The sequence below is a fragment of the Eptesicus fuscus genome, chromosome 20, assembly GCF_027574615.1.
Source record: "Eptesicus fuscus isolate TK198812 chromosome 20, DD_ASM_mEF_20220401, whole genome shotgun sequence".
In the NCBI taxonomy this organism is placed as follows: Eukaryota; Metazoa; Chordata; class Mammalia; order Chiroptera; family Vespertilionidae; genus Eptesicus; species Eptesicus fuscus.
The window spans coordinates 17,462,313-17,481,604 of NC_072492.1; the positions used below are offsets into that span (position 1 = coordinate 17,462,313).

At 58.8% G+C, this 19,292-nt stretch overlaps 1 protein-coding gene across 3 annotated transcripts in view; it reads right to left on the reverse strand.

The window, feature by feature from the left end:
• The window catches only part of ABR (ABR activator of RhoGEF and GTPase), a 190,207-nt gene that overhangs the window by 29,687 nt on the left and 141,228 nt on the right, over window positions 1–19,292 (reverse strand). For all 3 annotated transcript variants that reach the window (XM_054709005.1, XM_054709006.1, XM_054709004.1), the window contains 6 exons: window positions 16,181–16,303; window positions 15,805–15,880; window positions 15,199–15,303; window positions 14,210–14,284; window positions 8,826–8,923; window positions 8,298–8,429 (listed from right to left, as the gene is read on the reverse strand). In XM_054709005.1, the coding sequence (XP_054564980.1) occupies window positions 8,298–8,429; window positions 8,826–8,923; window positions 14,210–14,284; window positions 15,199–15,303; window positions 15,805–15,880; window positions 16,181–16,303 (609 nt within the window). The remainder of the gene's footprint in view (window positions 1–8,297; window positions 8,430–8,825; window positions 8,924–14,209; window positions 14,285–15,198; window positions 15,304–15,804; window positions 15,881–16,180; window positions 16,304–19,292) is intronic.

Here is a 19,292-nt window from a genome sequence, read left to right on the forward strand (position 1 = left end):
GTGGGACATCCTTGGGGACCAGTCTGGTTTCTAGGAGGACAATGTTGCAGCTCCTCCTGCAGGGAGGTCAGCCGCACCGAGAGTGAGCTGTCTGCCAGGTGCTGTCACCCTGAGACTCGTTTAATACACAGGCTCCAGAGGAAGCACTTGAGGAGGTCACCTGAGGCCACCCACCCTGCCATCAGGTGTGGAGCTGGGATGAAACGTGGTCTCTTGCCTGCATCGGGGAGTGCGGCCCGGAGCTGAGAGGACAGCGCCCCTCCTGGGCTCCTGTGGTTCGCAGAGAGGCTGTGTGCTCTCAGGCCTGAATGAGTCATTCCCCAAGGTCCTCCCTGGGCCGGCCTCTCCGCCCGTCACCTACCCCTCAGAGGTGGGGGGTGGGGGGCAGGTAAAAGCCCGCCTGCCAGGGGCATTCCCCAACGGGGCAGGAGGGGGAGAGGGAGCCTCGAGCCCCCATCTGCTTCCTATTGAATGCTTCCTGCCTGCAGAACCCACTGGGCAGAGTCCAGGCTCCCCAAATCAGGAACACCTGGGAGGGGGGGCGCTGAGCAGGGAGAGGAGAGGCGGCGCTCTGGTTTGGGAAAGGCTTTGGAAAGCAGGAGGGCTCCCTGAGGGACCCTGCCCCTGGCGCTCCCCCATCCTGCCGCCTGCATCCGGACCTGCCTTGAAGAGTGACAGCAGGTGGGATGCTGAAGAACAAATGGCCTGAAACAGCTGGGGTGGGCGGGGCCAGGGCAGGACAATGGCTCCAGTCACCAGGGCCCTGGGGGGAGGCAGGGTCTGAGACTGGCAGGGGAACAGTCGGCTGACCATCCTTCCCCTTCCCCATGGCCTCTGGGCTGGCACCCTGGTGGTGGCGGCAGCCACGTGGGCCTGCTCCGAGAGCAGCCGGGATAAAAAACACAAATCCCAGAGGCAGACGCTGCCCTGACAGCGCACACCTGGCCCAGGCTGGGGGAGGGGAGGGGAGGGGTCCATCCACGAGGGAAGAGGCAGGAAAGTCACAGCCAGCATGGCCACTTCGGTGTCTGGGCAGGGAGCTGCCTGGGCGGTGAGGTGCCAGGCTGGGAGTTCGGGGAAAGCCCCACTGGCCAAGGCTTTCTCACCGCTGCACCCCCAGCTCATCCCAGGCAAACCCAGGCCACTCCCAGGGGCCGGCTGTGGCCCGTGTGGCCTGAAGGACACATGGGAGAAGGCATCCAGGACCCACAATGCCTATCACCCCACCAGGGAGGGAAGCGAGCCCCTCGTGGTACCTGCGGTGGCCAGAGCTGGACGGGGCCCCAGGTCAGGCAGGCCCGCTCCCAGAGCCTGGCTCCTGGGGCGATAAAGCTGGCACGCTTGACCCTCCCACAGGGACAGCTGACCCCTGAGGGGCCAGAGGGAGGGGCCTGGAGTGGGGAAGCCACTGAGTCCTGCCCTGGCAGGCCCCTGGCCCAGCTCACTCTGCTCTCCTCTCTGCAGAGTAATTGAAACCAGAAGTAGCCCCAGCTGACAATGGCCCCTTGTTTCCAGCTCCTCATGCTCTGCTCTGGGGCTGACTGCACTACGCGAGCTGAGCTGAGCTGCTCAGCCCGGGGGTCAAGGCAGGGAAACCCTGGGCTGGCAGGCAAGGAGGGCCCTGACCTTGACCTCCCTGTCCACGCCGATGTCAGTTCATCAAAGCTGTGACTCCATCTGCTTAGGAAAACAGATGTGACCTTAACCAGTCCGAGGCCCAAACACAGGGGTCCCTTGCAGGTAACAGCCTTTGGGGGTGGGGGGCTGCTTCCCTGCAGGCAGTCAGAAGACGGGGTACCTGGACCTGCCACCTGGTCGAAAGGCCGTCATCATTGGACAAGTACTAACCCTGCCAGGCCCTGTGCCACGGGCCTCATGACTTTCACATTCAGCACTCATTCGAGCCCATTTTGCAGCTGAGGAAACTGAGGCTCAGAGAGGTGGGGTAACTTATCCCGTTCTCCCAGCTAATGAATGGAGAAAACTTGATTTCAACTGCAGATCTGTCTGGCCTCAAAGCCGCTTCAACACCGGCCAAATGACCAGAATTCTCTTGTTTCCTTTACTACACAGGGAGGTCCCATTCACTCTCCGTACCTCCAGCACAGTGCCTACCACCCCACGTCAATACGCAGAAAAGGCCGAATAAATGAGTGACTACGTAGATGCGCGTGTCACAGCTCTGACCAGCTCTACCAGGTACGTGCCATCCTTTGAGCCTCACAACAAGCTGGTGATGAAGGCAGAGTGGGAACAACTGTGCCCATATGACAGATGAAGAAACTGAGGCCCCGGAGGTCAAGGGACCTTGACTCAGTCTTCTGACCCTCAGCCCAGTGCTCTTCCCACAGCGTCAGGATTACCAGACTCCACACTCAACACATCCAAACCACTGACGGAAGGGAGGGCGGACAGGGGGCTGAGGAAAGGTGGGTCCAGGAGTTCGATGCCTGGGGGAGGAGGTGGGGGCGTACTGTTTTCCACAACCAGAAGCTAATGCTGCCCCGTGGTGCTCTGGGGTCCTGGGGCTCTGCTCTCTGTGACAGCTGGAGAGGGCTGAGCAATTGGGAGCAGGTGGGTGGTGGCGGGGACACCCCGTGTCTGGAGAGAAGGTCATGAAACCTCCATCCTCAGAGACCAGGCTCTTTTTCTCACCTAAACGTGAGAAAGCCCAAGATGGAAACATCCTAAATGTCCATGACAAATGGTGAATAAGTGAACTCAACGTGGTACATACGTACAATGTTCTTCACCTTAAAAAGGAAGGAAATTCTGACACATGCTACATGGGTGAACCTTAAAGACATTCTGCGGAGCGAAGCAGCAAGCAGCCGGTCACAATCGGGCAAACACTGCGTGATTCCACTGGTGTGAGGTCCTAGGCGTCAAAGTCACAGAGACGGGGAGCAGAGTGATGGTAGCTGGGGGTGGGGGACAGGGGAGGTGGGGAGTCATTTAATGGGCATGACCTTTCAGTTTGGGATGATGAAAAAGTTCTGGAGATGGATGGCGGTGATGGTCGTACACCGCTGCGAATGTACTTAACGCCACTGAATTGTACTCCTAAAAATTATTAAAATGGTAAATTTAACGGTAGGCATATTTGACCACAATAAAAAAAAAAAGGTACGAGAGTCTAGATGTTTAGGTTTGCCAATCTGGCTCCCAGCATCCTGAGTTCCATTTCTAATAGCGCTGACCCCTGCGAGCTTCCCAGCGGCAGGTCAAGAAGGTCCAAGCAATTACCCGCCTTTCCTCTTCAGACACAGGCGCCAAGCTTCCGAACGGAAGAGGACGGAGGCCTCCCACGGGCCTGACTTCACAATGGGGGGTAGGGGGGTGCTAGCACCCCAGAACTGGGGCAGCTGGAACGTCCTAGCTGGCCTGGAACGCTGCTCCCTCCCACCCTAGTGGCTTGAGCACTCCCATGGGGGGAGGGCTGCCCCTGGAGGACCGTGCTGCTCCCTCCCACCCTAGTGGGGGAAACAGAGCGGAGTGTGGGAGGCCTGGGTCTGGGTCCCCAGGCTGGTGGCTGAGCTGGGGAATGGGGGCGCAGGGCCCAGAGAGGCTCCTCTGACTTAGGCAGCTCCTAGGTCTCGCCCCCTTTCTAGTCAGGAGTTGGTGGCAGGAACTGAGCTGTGGGGTCCTCGGGGAGAGCTCTCCCCTCCGCCCCGCCAGGCAACAAGGGCTAGACCCTGAGAATAGGCTCGTCAGCTGGGGGGCAGGTCCCAGCTGGGGACAGCACATTGGGAGCCTGGCGAAGCAGTGGTTGGAAATAGACACACTGGAGGCCCCCAGGGCCAGGGAGGCCGGGCGGGAGAAGGGGGGCCTCCTGGCTGAGCTGCTCCCTGGCCAGGCAGGGCTGGGCAGCAAGGAAGCAGCAGGCAGAGGGGGGAGGAGGGGAGGGGGAGGCCTGGATAGAGAATCGAGGCCCAGCCCCTTAGGTCTGGGGAAGAAAGGGAGGACTCCTGGGCCTGGAAGAGGAGACATGCACCAAGCGAGTGGGATCTAACGCTAAATTCGCTCTGAGGGAAGGACAAACCCCTCAGGGTCACAGACTGATATCCAAGCCTCCCCCTCCCTCCCCGTCCCATCTGAGGATTTTCACTCCCTCATCTGCCCAGCAGTTCACCAAGCAGGAGCAACCTGGGACTGGAGCCCTGAGTCTGGAGTCATTGCTCAACCACTAATGACCTGCACGCCCGTGGCCACGTCACTCCACTTTCTGGTCTGGTTTCTTTTCCCCCCAAAACCCAGATTGGATTACATGCCCTCCAGGATCCCTTCTGGCCTGAAACTCCACTGACCCTCTTCTGTCATTCTTTCCTTCACTCTCCCCCTTTCTTGCTGGCTCACACCCTCCTGCTCACCGCAGGGGGCTCCTTCATTTCCTGGGTCACTCCCTCTGCATTCCTGCCTCCCTGCTCCTGGCCAAGAGGCCCTCCCTTTCACCCGCCCCCTGGAACGCCGCCCCCCACCCCCCCTTCTGCCGATCCAGAACCTGTCACCTGGCTGGAATAACGAAGAGCCTCAGACAGCAATGCCCAAGAGCCTCAGACAGCAATGCCCGTGTTGGCCATTATAGGAAATGACTTTTATAAAGTAGATGAAGTACTTCTGACACTGTAACGAAAAAGGTCATTATAAAGACCACGTACGGCCCTAGAGAAAGGGGGGTTATGACAATACGTGAAAATAGAAAAAATACAAAATACACACGATGATTAACACGATATAGGATTTTGTATATCTGAGGAAGGGAAAAGGCACAAATAAAATGGCTGTTTCAGAGGCGTGGGAGTAGGGATGGTTGGTGATTATGTTCAAGGCAATCTGCTATTACGGCAATTTTCTCTCTAATACAAACATTGCTTTTGGAATTTAAAAAACCCGGCGCTCTCCACTCCCTCCTGCTCCACCGAAGCCTCCCTGCCTGCAGCCCGTGAAGCTCTTTCCTTCTTTGAATTCCTGTGGCGCGCGCGCGCACACACACACACACACACACGCACACACACACACACACACACACGTATGTCCCTCTTACTACACATGGAACGGTGGGAGACAGGAGAGCTCGCGGAGGGCCAGGCAAGGGTCTGGGCCCAGGCTGCCCCCAGCACTGGCTGCCTGCTCTTAGACACGTTACTGAACCCTTCATGCCTCAGCTTCTCAACTTTAAAGCTGGGGTCGCTTTCCTATCCCATAGGAGGCTCTGAAGGTCCCCTGAGGGCTCACGGTCAGCTCTCGGATGTAATCGTCATCATTACTGCCTCTTGCCTTGTTCCCTCACGGCCAGACATGGACCGATATGCTTGTCTTCCAAACGGGCAGTCGATTCCTTGAGGCCAGGCCCCTACGCCCCTCGGAGCGGTGGGGCACACGGCAGATGCACAGTAAGTCCCCGTCCCTGGCTCTTTTCCATGCATGCTGCCCTCCGGCGCACCAGACAGGTAAGAGGACTGAAGCCCATCCTACGTCCTAAAGCAGGATGCTAGGGTGGAGTACCACCCGACTCCTCCTCCACACCACGATCCATGCCAGTGCCCCTCACCCAGCCTGGGCGACTCCCCGATGAAGACCTGGGGCCCAGGGACACAGCACAAAGGAGAGAGCACGGCCTTTTCTGTGCACTGTCAGCAGAGGCACCTGGGCCTCAGTGAACGCGTCTGCAAAATGGGGAGAATACGATTGTCATCCTCCTTGCAGGGCTGTTGCAAGGGTCAAGAGAGAACGTTGGGAATGGGCCTCCGAGAACGCAAAGCTGGACACACACGTTGGTAATGAGCAGCGCCATCTGTCTATCCCTAATGCCACCCCCCGCCCCTCAGCCCCAGGCCCCACTGCCATCTCAAGCAAACCCAGAGCCGGAGACTCCACTGGAGCAAATGCCTACAGCTTAGGAGATGGGGTCCCGTGCTGTTGTCTGGAGGGGCTGAGCCAGAAGCGGCTTAGAAAGAGGCGGGGAGGGGGGAAACCAGGTGGGCCTTTCCCCCCGCCTTTCTGCAGGCCACCCGAACATCCCCACGGACCCGGCCCGCTGCCAGGCCACCTTCAGCTCCATCCTTGGCGCCTGCTGAAGGGGAGCAGAACCGAGCGCCAGATTCCTTTCCTTGGACACGTGGCAGCAAGGGAGGTGGCAGCAGCTGTGGGAACAGACCTTCCTGGGGCTCCGTGGGGCCTGGCCACGTGGGAACAGCTCGGTGCAGGCTCCTCCCCCAGCCCGGCTATCCTTGGTACCTCCGAGGGCAGCCACAGGGTGATGGGGACTTCACCAGGCCTGGCACACCCCTGGTGAGGAGGCCCTCCCGCTCCCCAAGGCACAGGAAGAAGGCCTGCTGGGCGCTCTGTGGCTGAGGGCCCAGGGCCGCACCTCGGGAGCTGAGGGCCCGGAGCCTTCAAAGCCCTCGGTGGACGCTGGTTCTGAACGGGCCGCTCACAGGCCCCGGTCAGCTGGCAGCAGGGAGGTTTGTGTTTCTTTTAATATCACTCCCAGGCATTTAACATTCCTCGAAGCTTAAACACAGAAACGTTTTCCCTAACAGACTGTGCTTTCTGCTTTGCCAAACATAACCTGGCTTCCTCCCCCTCCCCCACAGCCTCCATCTGCTCCGTCTCCGAGAGGCAATGATTTATGCTGCGCTTCCCCCGGGGCTGGTGGGGCTGACAGAAGTGAGGAGAGGAAGCAATAGGGCTGCAGGTCCAGGTGGGGACAATGCCATCGAGCCCTGGGGGGCCCCTGGGTTCTGGAGGGGTCGGGGCCCCTGGGACTCACTGAGTTGGCTGCGCTGGACACTCCCTTGAACTCTTCTATCCCACGGCCACCAAGGTGCTGGCACATGGCAGCCGGTCATAGTTCTTGGCGGGGTGTCTCCTGGGCTAGATGGGCCAGCCCAGAACCCCCTCCCTGCCTGTCCCTCCCGCCTGCCCAGGAACGTGGAAATGGGTCGTCCCCGCCGCCCTCACCCCCGCAGGAAGCAGGTTTCCAGGGCTGAACTGAGAGAGAGCTCTCTCTCTTCAGTCCCCTTTTCCTAAATCATGACTAAAATAATGAGGGACTGACTTATGGTTGCCTGGCAACACCATCTCTCTGGAGACAGTGCTGAGGAGAGGGGCACAGGTCCCCCAGAGTTAGGAAAGGATGTGCTCAGGAACTTGGGGCAACATGAGGCAGATGGCCAGGACCCCACCAAATGGAGCCCCCACCCCCCCTTCAAACACTAGAGCCGCGGTCGCCAACCGGTGGGCCGTGGACCACGGGTGGTCTGTGAGGTCCGAAAGGTTGGCGGCCGCTGCACTAGAGCCTGAGACGGGGGAGCAGGAAGCCCACACAGGTCCCCAAGGGGCGATGCCACTAAAAAAACCCAGCCAAGAGCCGGTTACCAAACTCGAAAGCCTCAACCATCAGAGAGCCAACGCTTCCTGCAAGCACGCACCGCTCAGCTCTCTGCACCCACATCCCCGCTGTGGCAACTGAGTAAGCCCGGAGCACTGCATGCCTGCGGCTCAGTCCCAGTGCGGCCAGTTATGGTTCCCTCGATTTCATGGTCACAGAATCGACCCCCGAACCAGGCCACTCGTGTCCTGAGCACGAGGCCACACAAGGTGCCCGGTGGGTGTGGATGGCTGCCCGCCCGCCCATGTCTGCATCCTCTTCACAGGAAAGTAAAGAACAGCCATTTCCAAAACCGGAAGAATTTCCAGAGACACGGGCTGCAAAGGACCCTCACCCTGCATCGTTAGCAGGGCACCAAGAAACACCGCCGAGGCGCGCCCCCTCTCACACCGGCCCACAAAACCAGCCCCACGCCAGTGAACTCGAGGGACGACGAGGAAGGCCCAGCAGCCCCAGTGACAAGCCAGAGAGCAGCCGGCCACAGCCCAGCAGGTCCGAAGCCCCTCCAAATGCTGGGCCTCACCCCTCCGACAACAGACACGGCTGACCAAGCACCGCCTCGCGGGTACAGCCTCAGCATCCTCAGCGCAGCGCGCCTGGGAGAGGCCACCAGGAGACCAGAGCTGGGAAGGCAAAACACAGGGAGCGCTCTCCGGCAGGAGCGTGGGGGACCCACCTGAGCCCGGTGTGGGAGCCCCGGGGACCTGGCGCACAGGGGCGCCTGGGGCTACAGTAAGATGTCCTCTCCCGCAGGGGGAGCCAGCCGGCTGGGAGACGTCCCAAACCAGCACTGAACCCGCGTCACAAAAGGCCAAGCACCTTGACCGAGAAGGCCAGTGAGAAGGACGCCTTGCCAACGGGCACCACCTCCAGCCGTGGCGCCGTGGCCGCGTCGGGACCTCACCTGGATCTGCCCTTTGCCCATGATCTTGTCCACGATCTCGTTGTTGTCTTTGTTGACCTTGGTCTTGTCATAGCATTTCTCGTAGCACAGGATCCGCAGGGACTGGGAGCCCTCCAGCTCAATTTCAAACTCCTGAGGGAAGATGGAGCAGCTCAGAAGGGTCTTGAGCCGCTGAAGTGGGAGACCCGGCTTCCTGGCAGGTGGGGGCCCCAAGGCTGAGAAGGGGGTGAGGAGGGCCCATGGGGACCACATTGCAAGGCAGGGAGGGGCGTCCTGACTTTCTGGGGCTCTAGGGCCTCCAAATCACTGAGGAAGTGGGGTCTGGGGCCTGAGCGGAAACCCCGTGTCTGGACATAAGCACGCGATCTGAAGTCAAATACGCAGGGATGAAGGGCAGAGGGGTGAGGGACAGAGCTGGCCCAACCATCCCCAGCCAACAGGACATGAGCCCAGGGAGTGGGGTGGGCCTGGTTGGTGGTGACAAGCTCAGGGGTCCCTGGGGGGCACACACCGGCCCCCGCCACTCACCTCATCCCACTTGGGCTCTGTCGTGTCCCGAAATACCCTGGTCTTGGCTTTGCTGACAAAATAGCCAAAGGAATCCACCTCCAGGGTACAGTACAGGTCTGCAGGGGGACAGGCAGAAGCACAGAGTGAGGCCCGGGAGGAAAGGGGTTAACACACTGTCCCTCCCAGCACCAGGTGGTCCCTCAGGCCCCTCCCCACAGCCCGTGAGCCTGGCCTCTTCCCACTGCTCTGCTCTCCTCCCAGGCGGTGCTGCCCTCTGGCCTCAGTCACCGCTCTGGCCATGCTGGTCTCCTCCCCAGCGTGCCCAGCTCTCCCTGCCTAGGACCCTTGTTGTTCCTTCACCCCTGAACTTTGCCTCCTCACCACTGAGGCCTCCTGGCACCGCCCCTCACACACACACACACACACACACACACACACGCACTGATTGCAGGTCCCTTACCAGGCGGCCCTGGCATTTGAGGTGGGGCCTCTGGAGGGCCTACAGCCTCCGTGGCTGGAAGCTAGAGTAACACCCCCCCCACCCCCCGTCACTGAGACACCAAAGTGCCTCCCACATTCCCAGTGCTCACTCTGTGGTTGTCTTCATCCCACAGAACTGTACCTGCAGCTGTCTTTTCTGTCTCTTTCTTATCTCCCGCCCCTCTCTGCAGCCACACCATGCAGCAGCAGCCTTGTTTTCTTAGCCACCATATGCCTTTCATCCAGGGCTGCACACAGCGGGCAAGCCCTATTAGATAGCTAACAGCGTCTCCCCATTTGCCAGATGAGAACACGGAGTCAGAGAGCGAGAGAAGGATGTAACGTCACACAGGATCAGAAGCCCCGGGCTCCGGGTGAGCCCAAGTGGCCCTGGGTCTGGGAGAGGCCAAGTGGCCCTGGGTCCGGGTGAGACCATGTGTCCCAGGATCTGGGTGAGGCCTCGTGCACCTAGGCCCGGGTGAGCCCAAGTGGCCCTGGGTCGGGGAGAGGCCAAGCGTCCCTGGGTCCGGGTGAGACCATGTGTCCCTGGATCCAGGTGAGGCCTCGTGCACCTAGGCCCGGGTGAGCCCAAGTGGCCCTGGGTCTGGGAGAGGCCAAGCATCCCTGGGTCCGGGTGAGACCATGTGTCCCAGGATCCGGGTGAGGCCTCGTGCACCTAGGCCCGGGTGAGCCCAAGTGGCCCTGGGTCTGTGAGAGGCCAAGCATCCCTGGGTCCGGGTGAGACCATGTGTCCCTGGATCCGGGTGAGGCCTCGTGCACCTAGGCCCGGGTGAGCCCAAGTGGCCCTGGGTCGGGGAGAGGCCAAGCGTCCCTGGGTCCGGGTGAGACCATGTGTCCCTGGATCCGGGTGAGGCCTCGTGCACCTAGGCCCGGGTGAGCCCAAGTGGCCCTGGGTCTGGGAGAGGCCAAGCATCCCTGGGTCCGGGTGAGACCATGTGTCCCAGGATCCGGGTGAGGCCTCGTGCACCTAGGCCCGGGTGAGCCCAAGTGGCCCTGGGTCTGGGAGAGGCCAAGCGTCCCTGGGTCCGGGTGAGACCATGCGTCCCTGGATCTGGGTGAGGCCTCGTGCACCTAGGCCCGGGTGAGCCCAAGTGGCCCTGGGTCTGGGAGTGGCCAATCGTTCCTGGGTCTGGGTGAGACCATGCGTCCCTGGATCCGGGTGAGGCCTCGTGCACCTAGGCCCGGGTGAGCCCAAGTGGCCCTGGGTCGGGGAGAGGCCAAGCGTCCCTGGGTCCGGGTGAGACCATGTGTCCCTGGATCCGGATGAGGCCTCGTGCACCTAGGCCCGGGTGAGCCCAAGTGGCCCTGGGTCTGGGAGTGGCCAAACGTTCCTGGGTCTGGGTGAGACCATGTGTCCCTGGATCCGAGTGAGGCCTCGTGAACCTAGGCCCGGGTGAGGCCACGTGCCCCTGGGTCTGGGAGAGGCCAAGCGTCCCTGGGTCCGGGTGAGACCATGCGTCCCTGGATCCGGATGAGGCCTCGTGCACCTAGGCCCGGGTGAGCCCAAGTGGCCCTGGGTCTGGGAGAGGCCAAGCGTCCCTGGGTCCGGGAGAGACCATGTGTCCCTGGATCCAGGTGAGGCCTTGTGCAACTAAGCCCGGGTGAGGCCACGTGCCCCTGGGTCTGGGAGAGGCCAAGCGTCCCTGGGTACGGGTGAAGCCAGATCCTGGGTCCGGGTGAGGCCGTGCGCCCCTGGATCCATCCGGGTGAGGCTGGGTCCCAGGCCCGGGTGAGACCACGCGCCCCTTGGGTATGGGTGAGGCCACGTGCCCCTTAGTCCAGGTGACGCCGTGCCCCTGGGCTCGGCCGAGACCAAACCAGAGGGAGTCGGACCTCCATTACCACCATTTGTCCACCATCCAGAGCTGAGGGGTCAGTGCTGACATGTACACATAAGGAACTACTGGACATCGAAATTGGGTCTCAAAAGAACTGTTGGTCCAGGGGGAAGCTTGCTACAGATTGATTCATTTGCCTGTCAACATAAATATTATTGCTCGTCTCACATTCAGTTCTTATTAGTATATATCTAGTGACATTTGATCTCGTTCATCTAGAGGAAATGATGAACAACATAGACTGAGGAACAAGAACAGAACCAGAAGTAAGGAGGCATCGATCGGACTATCGGGCCTCAGAGGGAGGATAGGGGAGGGTAGGGGGAGGGTGGGGGGGAGGGGGAGAGTTCAACCAAAGGACCTGTATGCATGCATATAAGCCTATCCAACGGTTAAGTTCAGCTGGGGATTGGGGCATGCGTGGGGAGAGGGGTGGGATGGGAATGGGGGGATGAGGACAAATATGTGACACCTTAATCAATAAAGAAATTAAAAAAAAAAAAAAAAAAGAAGCCCCGGGCTCGGCTCCCCTCCTCTCCGCCAGCCCCACGTGGGCTGAATGAATGCAGCTCTTACCACCCCCAAGTGCTGCAGGTAACTGAGGGGTGGAGGGCTGCGGGTGGGCGTCTGGGGAGCTTTCCCGAGTTTTTCAATCTTTTTTGAAAAAACATTTTCATTGATTTCAGAGAGGAAGGGAGAGGAAGAGACACATCAGTGATGAGAGAATCACTGACTGGCTGCCTCCTGCAGCCACTGAGCCACACCAGCCGGGCAGTGTTTCCATCTTGAATGAGGGCCTTTCTCCCCTCTACCCTGAGACCTAGCAGACCAGCCACAGCACTGGGTGGTCTCCCAGGCCCTGGTGGTCACCCAGGCCCTCTGCAAACCCACCTGCTCCCTCGAGGGCTGGGACCTGGCAGCCCCCTTCTCCCCCCACGGGAGCTGCCCAGGCTGTTCTCCAGGGCAGTGTGTGTGTTGGGGGTCAGCTTTGGAGCACTACAGCCAACCCTGTGCAGGGTGACTCAAGGGGCAAAGGGCAGAGGTCAGAGGGTGGACACACAGCTCTGGCCCAAGGGTTTTCCGTGAGAATGGAGGTGGAGCTGCCTCCAAGGTGTCTCCACCTGAGCACGCGGGGGTCAGAGCACGTGGGGGGGTGCGTGCAGATTAGAGGAGAACCGTGTCAGAGGCCCTAGCGCCTGCCTCAGCCAGTCGGTGTGGGTGACAGAGACGGAGGGGCGGGAGGGGCTGCCGGCTGATCTGGTGTGTGTCAATCCTCCGCCGAGGGCTGCGGGCTAGTTCACGGGGAAAATGGGGAGCAGTCAGATCGCCTGGGTCCAAACCTAGCTCTGCCTGAGTCACCAGCCTCTCTGCCTGGTCGCGTTCACCTGTGACACAGGAGGCCCGTGGCGCCCGCCCCCCGGGCCTGACTGCAGATGCCAGGAGTTCCCTGTGACAAGAAGCCACACTGAGATGCATAGGTTCCACCCCCTCGAGTCAGAGTGAGAATCTGAGCCAGTCAGGGGGCCAGGGGAGGGAGAAGACAGCCTGGAGCTAAGGAGAGATTTCGAAGCAGCTCCCCCACCCATGTCTAACCACAAAGCCCAGTCCAGCCAACACAAAGCAGAGAGAGGAGGGTGAGACATCTGGGCACCGTGGAGCGGAGAGGCGCAGGGTCCAGCTCAGTGGCTGGTATGACAGCCCTACGGAGCTTACCAACCAGGAATACTCCTGGGCAGTGGCCCCCGTGGGTGTGGGGAGGGTCCACGTGTACAAGCAGCTCAGCGGAGCGGTGCGCGGGGGGGTCCTGGCCACCCTGAGAGAGATGATGCTCTGAAGAGAAGGGCCTGGGCTCTGGCGGTGGAGGACACGGATTCTACTCCACCGCCCACGCGACCTGCCTGTGCCACCTGGGAAATCCCCTGAGCCGTCGGGCCTCAGCTTCTTCGTGTAAAGGGAGGATGGTCTCAGTGAACTCTGCAGGATGCCAAGAGCATCGGAGCAGAGAATACACCTGAAAAGGCTGTGACCTTGCCAAGACGTCCCCACACCGGCCACATCGGCATGTTCCCCCGCCCCTACGAAGGTGCCCGGGCACACAGCAGGTGCCTGGAAATGAACTACTTAGGTCAGCATTTCTGAGCTCCTAGTCACCCAGCGACTTCCTTGCCCTCTAAGAACTCACAGTGGGAGAGGCACATTTTAAGTGACAAAGCAGCAGGACAGGTGCTGTAACCATGGTTAGCCCTGGGGTGATGGGAACACAGAGGGAGGGGGCCCATTTACCCAGGAACTCGGGCTTCACCGTCAATGTGTATTGAACGTCGGGTGTGTGAGCCAATGGCACAACCTCTGCGTGGGGCACTGTACGGGGAGGGGCAAAGGGCAGACCTCACCCCCCAGTGAGGAAGAGGAGGGAGTGGGAAGGGGCTGGCTGAGAGGAGAGGAGTCAGGAGCCCTGGTTTTCTGATCCTGAGTGACGGTAAGTCCTTTTAATCTCTCTGTGACTCAGTTTTCTCATCTGGCAAATGGGGAGAAACTATAACCTGTCTGACTCATGGATTCCTACTGGAGACAAATTAGATAAAACGTGGAACAGGAGCTTGTGAAATACTAACAGCTGCACAGATTCAGTGGGTGACGATGAAGGGGAGGAAAGGGGTGCGTGGCAGGGTGCCGGTTCTGCACACACGGTCATATTTAAGCCTGCTCTTAGGTCAGGGTTAATAAGTGTGGTTGCCTTTTATGGAGGAAGAAGCTGAGGTTTAGAGACTAGTCCCAGGCCACACAGATTATAATCAGCACGTGTGGGGTTGGAGTCCAGGAACCCCGACACCTGGGGGTGGGGAAGGGCCGGGCGGAGAGCAGACCTGATGCCCAGAGCTGGCTCCTGGCCTTTGGGAGCCTGCCCCACACCTCCAGCAGCTGGCAGGGCCCCGGCCCGGCAGACCAGAGCAGAGCCCGTAGGCGGTGGGAAGCCCCATGTGGGCCCACAGGGACTTTCTGTGACGGCTGAACAAGGGCCCACGCGGCCACTTCCTAGGGCTGGTGGTCAGGGACACTTACGTGCTGACTGCTTAAACCCCTTGGCGGAGTGGACGATGACATGAAGGAAGCCGTAGAGCCCTGGAGACTCGTCGTCTGCGAGAGAGAAAAGCCCCAGGGTCGGGGGTGGGGGTGAGAGGCTCCTCTGCTTCATCCCCTCCTCACCCCAGACTGGCTGGGAGGCACAAAGGGTGCGAGATACAGCCTACGCCCAGGGCTGAGAGCACCACCTGGTGGCCAGATGAAGAAGCTGCCATTCCTCACTACTTCAGGACCCTGAGCTGGTGGTGCCCCTACTCCCTCCACTCAGCCTGGGAGGCCGGTCCACACCCTGGACCAGGGATTTTGTACCATTCCCTCTCCCTCCAAGTCCTGCTATCCTGGGGTGCCCTTCCAGCCCAGCCTTTCAAAGTAAACATTAACCAACGTAAGTCACTGTGCCAATGTGAGAGAAGGTCCATCTCTGTCTCCTCTTTGGAACACGGGGGCAGACACCCCCATAGGTGGAGGAGAGCCTGCCTTCAAAACCCCTTTCCAGCACCCACGGGCAGTCAGACCCTACCCACTCTGGGCAGTGCCCAGCCCCGGTCTCAGCTCTGCCCTGCTCGAAACCTCCCACAGGCTCCGGGGCTTGAGCAACAAATTCCCTTGCTTGGCATTCAAGGCCTCCCAAGAGCTAAGCCCTGGAAACTTCTGGCCTTATTTGTTATACACTATCCTAACCCATCTCCACTTCCTCCTTTCCCCACTCCCCACCCATGCTTGTCTTTTGCTTCCATTATCTGGCGACCGGTGTCCCAGAGGGGGACAGGGAGGAGTTGGGGCCATCTGGGGAAGAGACAACCCCTGGTTGAGCTTCCTGTGCTCCTGGCCACTGAGTCACCCCAGCCCACCGGAGCAGAGATCAGCCATTTGTAGCCGAGTGTCTGCTGGGTCCTGGCGGACAGCCCCAGCGCTGTCCTGCGGGGAGTAGATCTGCTGGTGGGGCAATGCTGGGTTCCAGATCTTACCATCTTTATTGCTGGTGACAGGAATGTTGTGTACAGTCCTAAGTTTGAAACAGGATCCTGTGAGCACCTGGAGTTCCACTGAGCTCAGGACAAAGGCCTGGAGATCTGCAGGAAGAGAGAGAGAGAGAGAGAGAGAGAGAGAGAGAGAGAGAGAGAGAGAGAGTCACAGGTCCACTAGGACCTGCTGCTCTCTTTGGGGGCTATTGCAGGGAAAAAGCTTAATTCTAGGGGCAGAGTCGGTCGTTGGAGAAAAGGGAAAGACGTGTGACCCCTCACACGGGAATAGTTGTGGGTGCTGTCAGAGGGGTGAGAACAGGAGAGTCTAGCTGAAGGGGTTCATGTATGTGTGTATGAGAGAGGGATGGGGACAGGGAGAGTGGGGGGAGGGCAATCCTTGACTCTGGGGCTACTCCTATTGCTACTTCATTTTATGCCTTAAGCAAATCACCAATTCTTTGGGCCTCAATTGTTCAGAAACAGCAATGAAGTGCCACCTGCCTTGGCACTTGAGAGGGGCTGAGAGGGCGGGAGAGGAGGCATGGGACACGAAGGTGCCTGGGAACTGTTGCTATGGGCCCCCTCAGGGCAGTGGAGCGGGGACCTTACCCTTCTTCTGTAGTTTCTGAATTGCTTCTCTCCACTCTGACCTTTCATAGTCCGAGGACAGTAGGAACAGGTAGCTCTGAGGAGAGGAGATGACAATTCAGTGGGGCGGCCATAGTCTGACCAAGCACATTCCTGCACCCCAGAGCTCCAACAAAGCTCCCTCCTACCCAGGAACCCCCTAGGCTTGGAGGAGAGCCTCCTTCCTGGGAAGCTCAGTGACAGGAGTGGCAGTGCCAATGATGGCCAGCAGAGGGCACTAGCTCCACACCACTGGGGAGAGGGAGTCCAGGGCAGGAGCCGTGGCAGCCTCCTGGAGAACTGGGGGCCCTGTACCCAGGAAGGGGGCTGTCTTGGTCCCATCCCCACCCTTCCTGACCTTTCCATTCCGATTGTGGATCCGAAACGGGATTGTGGGGGAATTGAGCAGCAGCAAGAACTCATTTTCGAACATCTTCTTCTTCAGGCGCTCGATGGCCCGGCTCTGGCCCTTGTTGGCTTTCTGCGGGGACGAGGGCAGAGAAGGCTTCCCTCACACTCAGACTCCACGTCTCCCTCAGCAGCTCTAGCACACCTTCCCCCGGTGTGTTAACTGGATTTTTTTTTCTTTTTCAATATTTTATGATGCTTTGACATCATGGGAGGATTCCCGGCCAGGGAGAAAACGGTTCCTCCCAGATCCATGCTAATTTCTAACACAGGAAAGGACTCCTCTGTGAGCATGTCTTTCAAATGCAAACCAGCTAATCCTGAGGCCTATCCTCAACCACTCCTCTCTCTCTCTCTTTTTAAAAAATTAAAAAAATAAAATATATGTTTTTATCGATTTCAAACGGAGGAAGAGAGGGAGCGAGATAAACATCAATGATGAGAATCATTGACTGGCTGCCTCCTGTGGGCTCCCTCCTGGGGAGCGAGCTGCACCTGGGCATGTGCCCTGACCAGGAATCGAACCGTGACCTCCTGGTTCGTGGGTCGACGTTCAATCACTGAGCCACACCGGCCGGGCTCCTGTATCTCTCACACGTCATTCCCCTGCCCTCATCACCTAGGAGCAGGTACCAGATCACTAGGGGCGGCTCCTATAGCCCAGAGCCCCCCAACATTATCCACCCTCGCCAGTCCTCGGCTGTTTCCTGCCCTGCCTTCCTTCCCCTCGGGAAGCGCAATACAGGCTTTGGGCCACGTTTTCCCACGCTCCTTCTGCCTCCTGACCAAACCTGGTGCGAAATTTCCCACGTGGCCCTGCGTGGTGTGGCGCACGCCCCTCTCACGGACACTAATTAATAAAAATCTTCTTTCAGTCGCATAAGCCTCTTCATTCACCCTATTAATTAAACCGCAGGTACCATCAAGGCACGCTGCTTCAAACCCTCAGACACCGTTCAGCACAAAGCCCTAATTCCTGGCCTCATGCACGGGGCCTGCCAAGGCTGGGTCCCCGCCTCCATACCCTGCCTGATATCCCGCCACGCCCCGCCCTGCACCCTCCACCTCAGCCTCAGGGTGCTATTCCCCGTTCTCTGGTAAGCCATTCCCTCTAGTCGACCCCTTCCCTTTTATTAACTACCCTTACGCTTACGTCTTGGTTTCAATGCCACCCTCAAACTCCACAGTTGAAATTCATTTCTGCAGCATTTTTTTTTTTTTTTACCCACTAGACTAGCAAAATGGTAACAACGGCTCCCAGCCGGTGTTGTGACCGTGACTCTCACACGCTGCTGGTGGGCACATCATCGGATGCGACCTTTTAGAGGTAAATCTGGCAATGAAATGCACAAGCCCCTTGCCCCAGACATCGCCCTTGTAGGGAATCTACCAGAGAGAAGACACAGGAGGGTGGTGATGGTTACTGCAGACTTGCCTGCCAAGAATAGAGAGTCAGAAACAATCTAAATACCCAAATACGGGATTGTGCAGTCAAGCAATAGAATAGGATGCAGCTGCTGGAAAGGAGGTGCCCGGCCCCGAGAGCTCTAAAAGGTGCACGGTTCAGCGAAAAGCTTACGTGGCAAAGGAGCACCTGTAACCCAGTCTCATTAAAATACACACAGGCGTGCTGTGCGAGCCAGCATCCGCCCAGGAGCCCAGCAGAATACACCGCAAACTGTTAACGGTGGGGGTGGGTGATGACCAGTTGCATTCTACACGCTCTGGTATTGTGACCTTTCCTTGTAACACTCCAGGGTTGCCTATGTGCAAAAACATGTTTATTAAAAAGTAAATCTTTTGCCCTGGGCGGTGTGGCTCAGCGGTTGGGCGTCAACCTGTGAACCGGGAGATCGGGGTTTGATTCCCGGTCAGGGCACATGCCCAGGTTGCGGGCTCGATCGCCAGTGTGGGGCGTGCAGGAGGCAGCCGATCCATGATTCTCTTTCATCACTGATGGTTCTCTCTCTCTCTCCCTTCCTCTCTGAAATCAATAAAAAAATATAAAAAAAAAAAAAAAAAAGTAAATCTTTTGCCCTGGGCGGTGTGGCTCAGTTGTTTGACCAACGTCCCATGCACTGAGAGGTTGCGGGTTCGATTCCTGGTCAGGGCACAAGCCCGAGGTGCAGGTTCAATCCCTAATAGGGGGTATGCAGGAGGATAGGGGGTATGCAGGAGGCAGCCAATTGATGTTTCTCTCACCCCTCCCCTCTCTAAAAATGAATAAAAACGTATTTTTTTAAAAAGTAAATCTGCTTCTTCTGTGACTCAGAGAACGACTTTGTTGTGCCTCTCCACTGACTCCTACCACGTGTGTCACATGTGGTCATAATGGGCGTGTCTGCCTCCTCCACCCGTGAGGAACCCTGGGAGGCTGACACAGCCCTGCAGCCAGCAGCCAGCGGAGCTCAGGAAGCACTGACTGAGCAGCAGGCCTCACCTACACACCTGGGGCGGGAGTGCAGGCACAAAGCCTGCTGGCTCCCAGGACCAGGTGAGAAACAGGCGTGCAGGACGCCCATGGGTGGGGATGGTGGGCGGTGCTAGACGGGGGGCGGGGCGGGGAGGAAACAGGCTCCACTGAGGCGGGTCGAGCCTGGCCATTCAGAGGGAAGACACCTGTGCTGGCCAGGCTGCTCCCTCTGGATGGATGCACCCCAGTCAGACCCTCAGGCCCAACGCCCCGGGGTTTTTACTAGTGGCTTCTCCCCTGTTCAAGGAGAGGTGTCTGAGCTGAAAGGATCCTTAGAGGCCATCTACTCTTGTATTCCTGGACAATCCTTGAGGAAGCAACTCTTTATGAGGTGTCAAGGACTGGGAACATAACTGAATAAAAGTCTCTCGCTAGAGTTCAAATCCTACTCAGCAAGGGAAAGCAGTACCTATAAAGCAAAGCAAAGAGGCAAACATCAGGAACCAGGAAGTAGGGCACCCAATCCACACTGCAGTGGGTGGATATCAGGGAAGGCTCCCCGGAGGAGGTGAGGCCAAGCAGAGCCTGGATGGGTGAGGAAGAGACCAGGCCAACCAAACAAGCCCCTCCCTGCCCTGCCTGCCTTTAT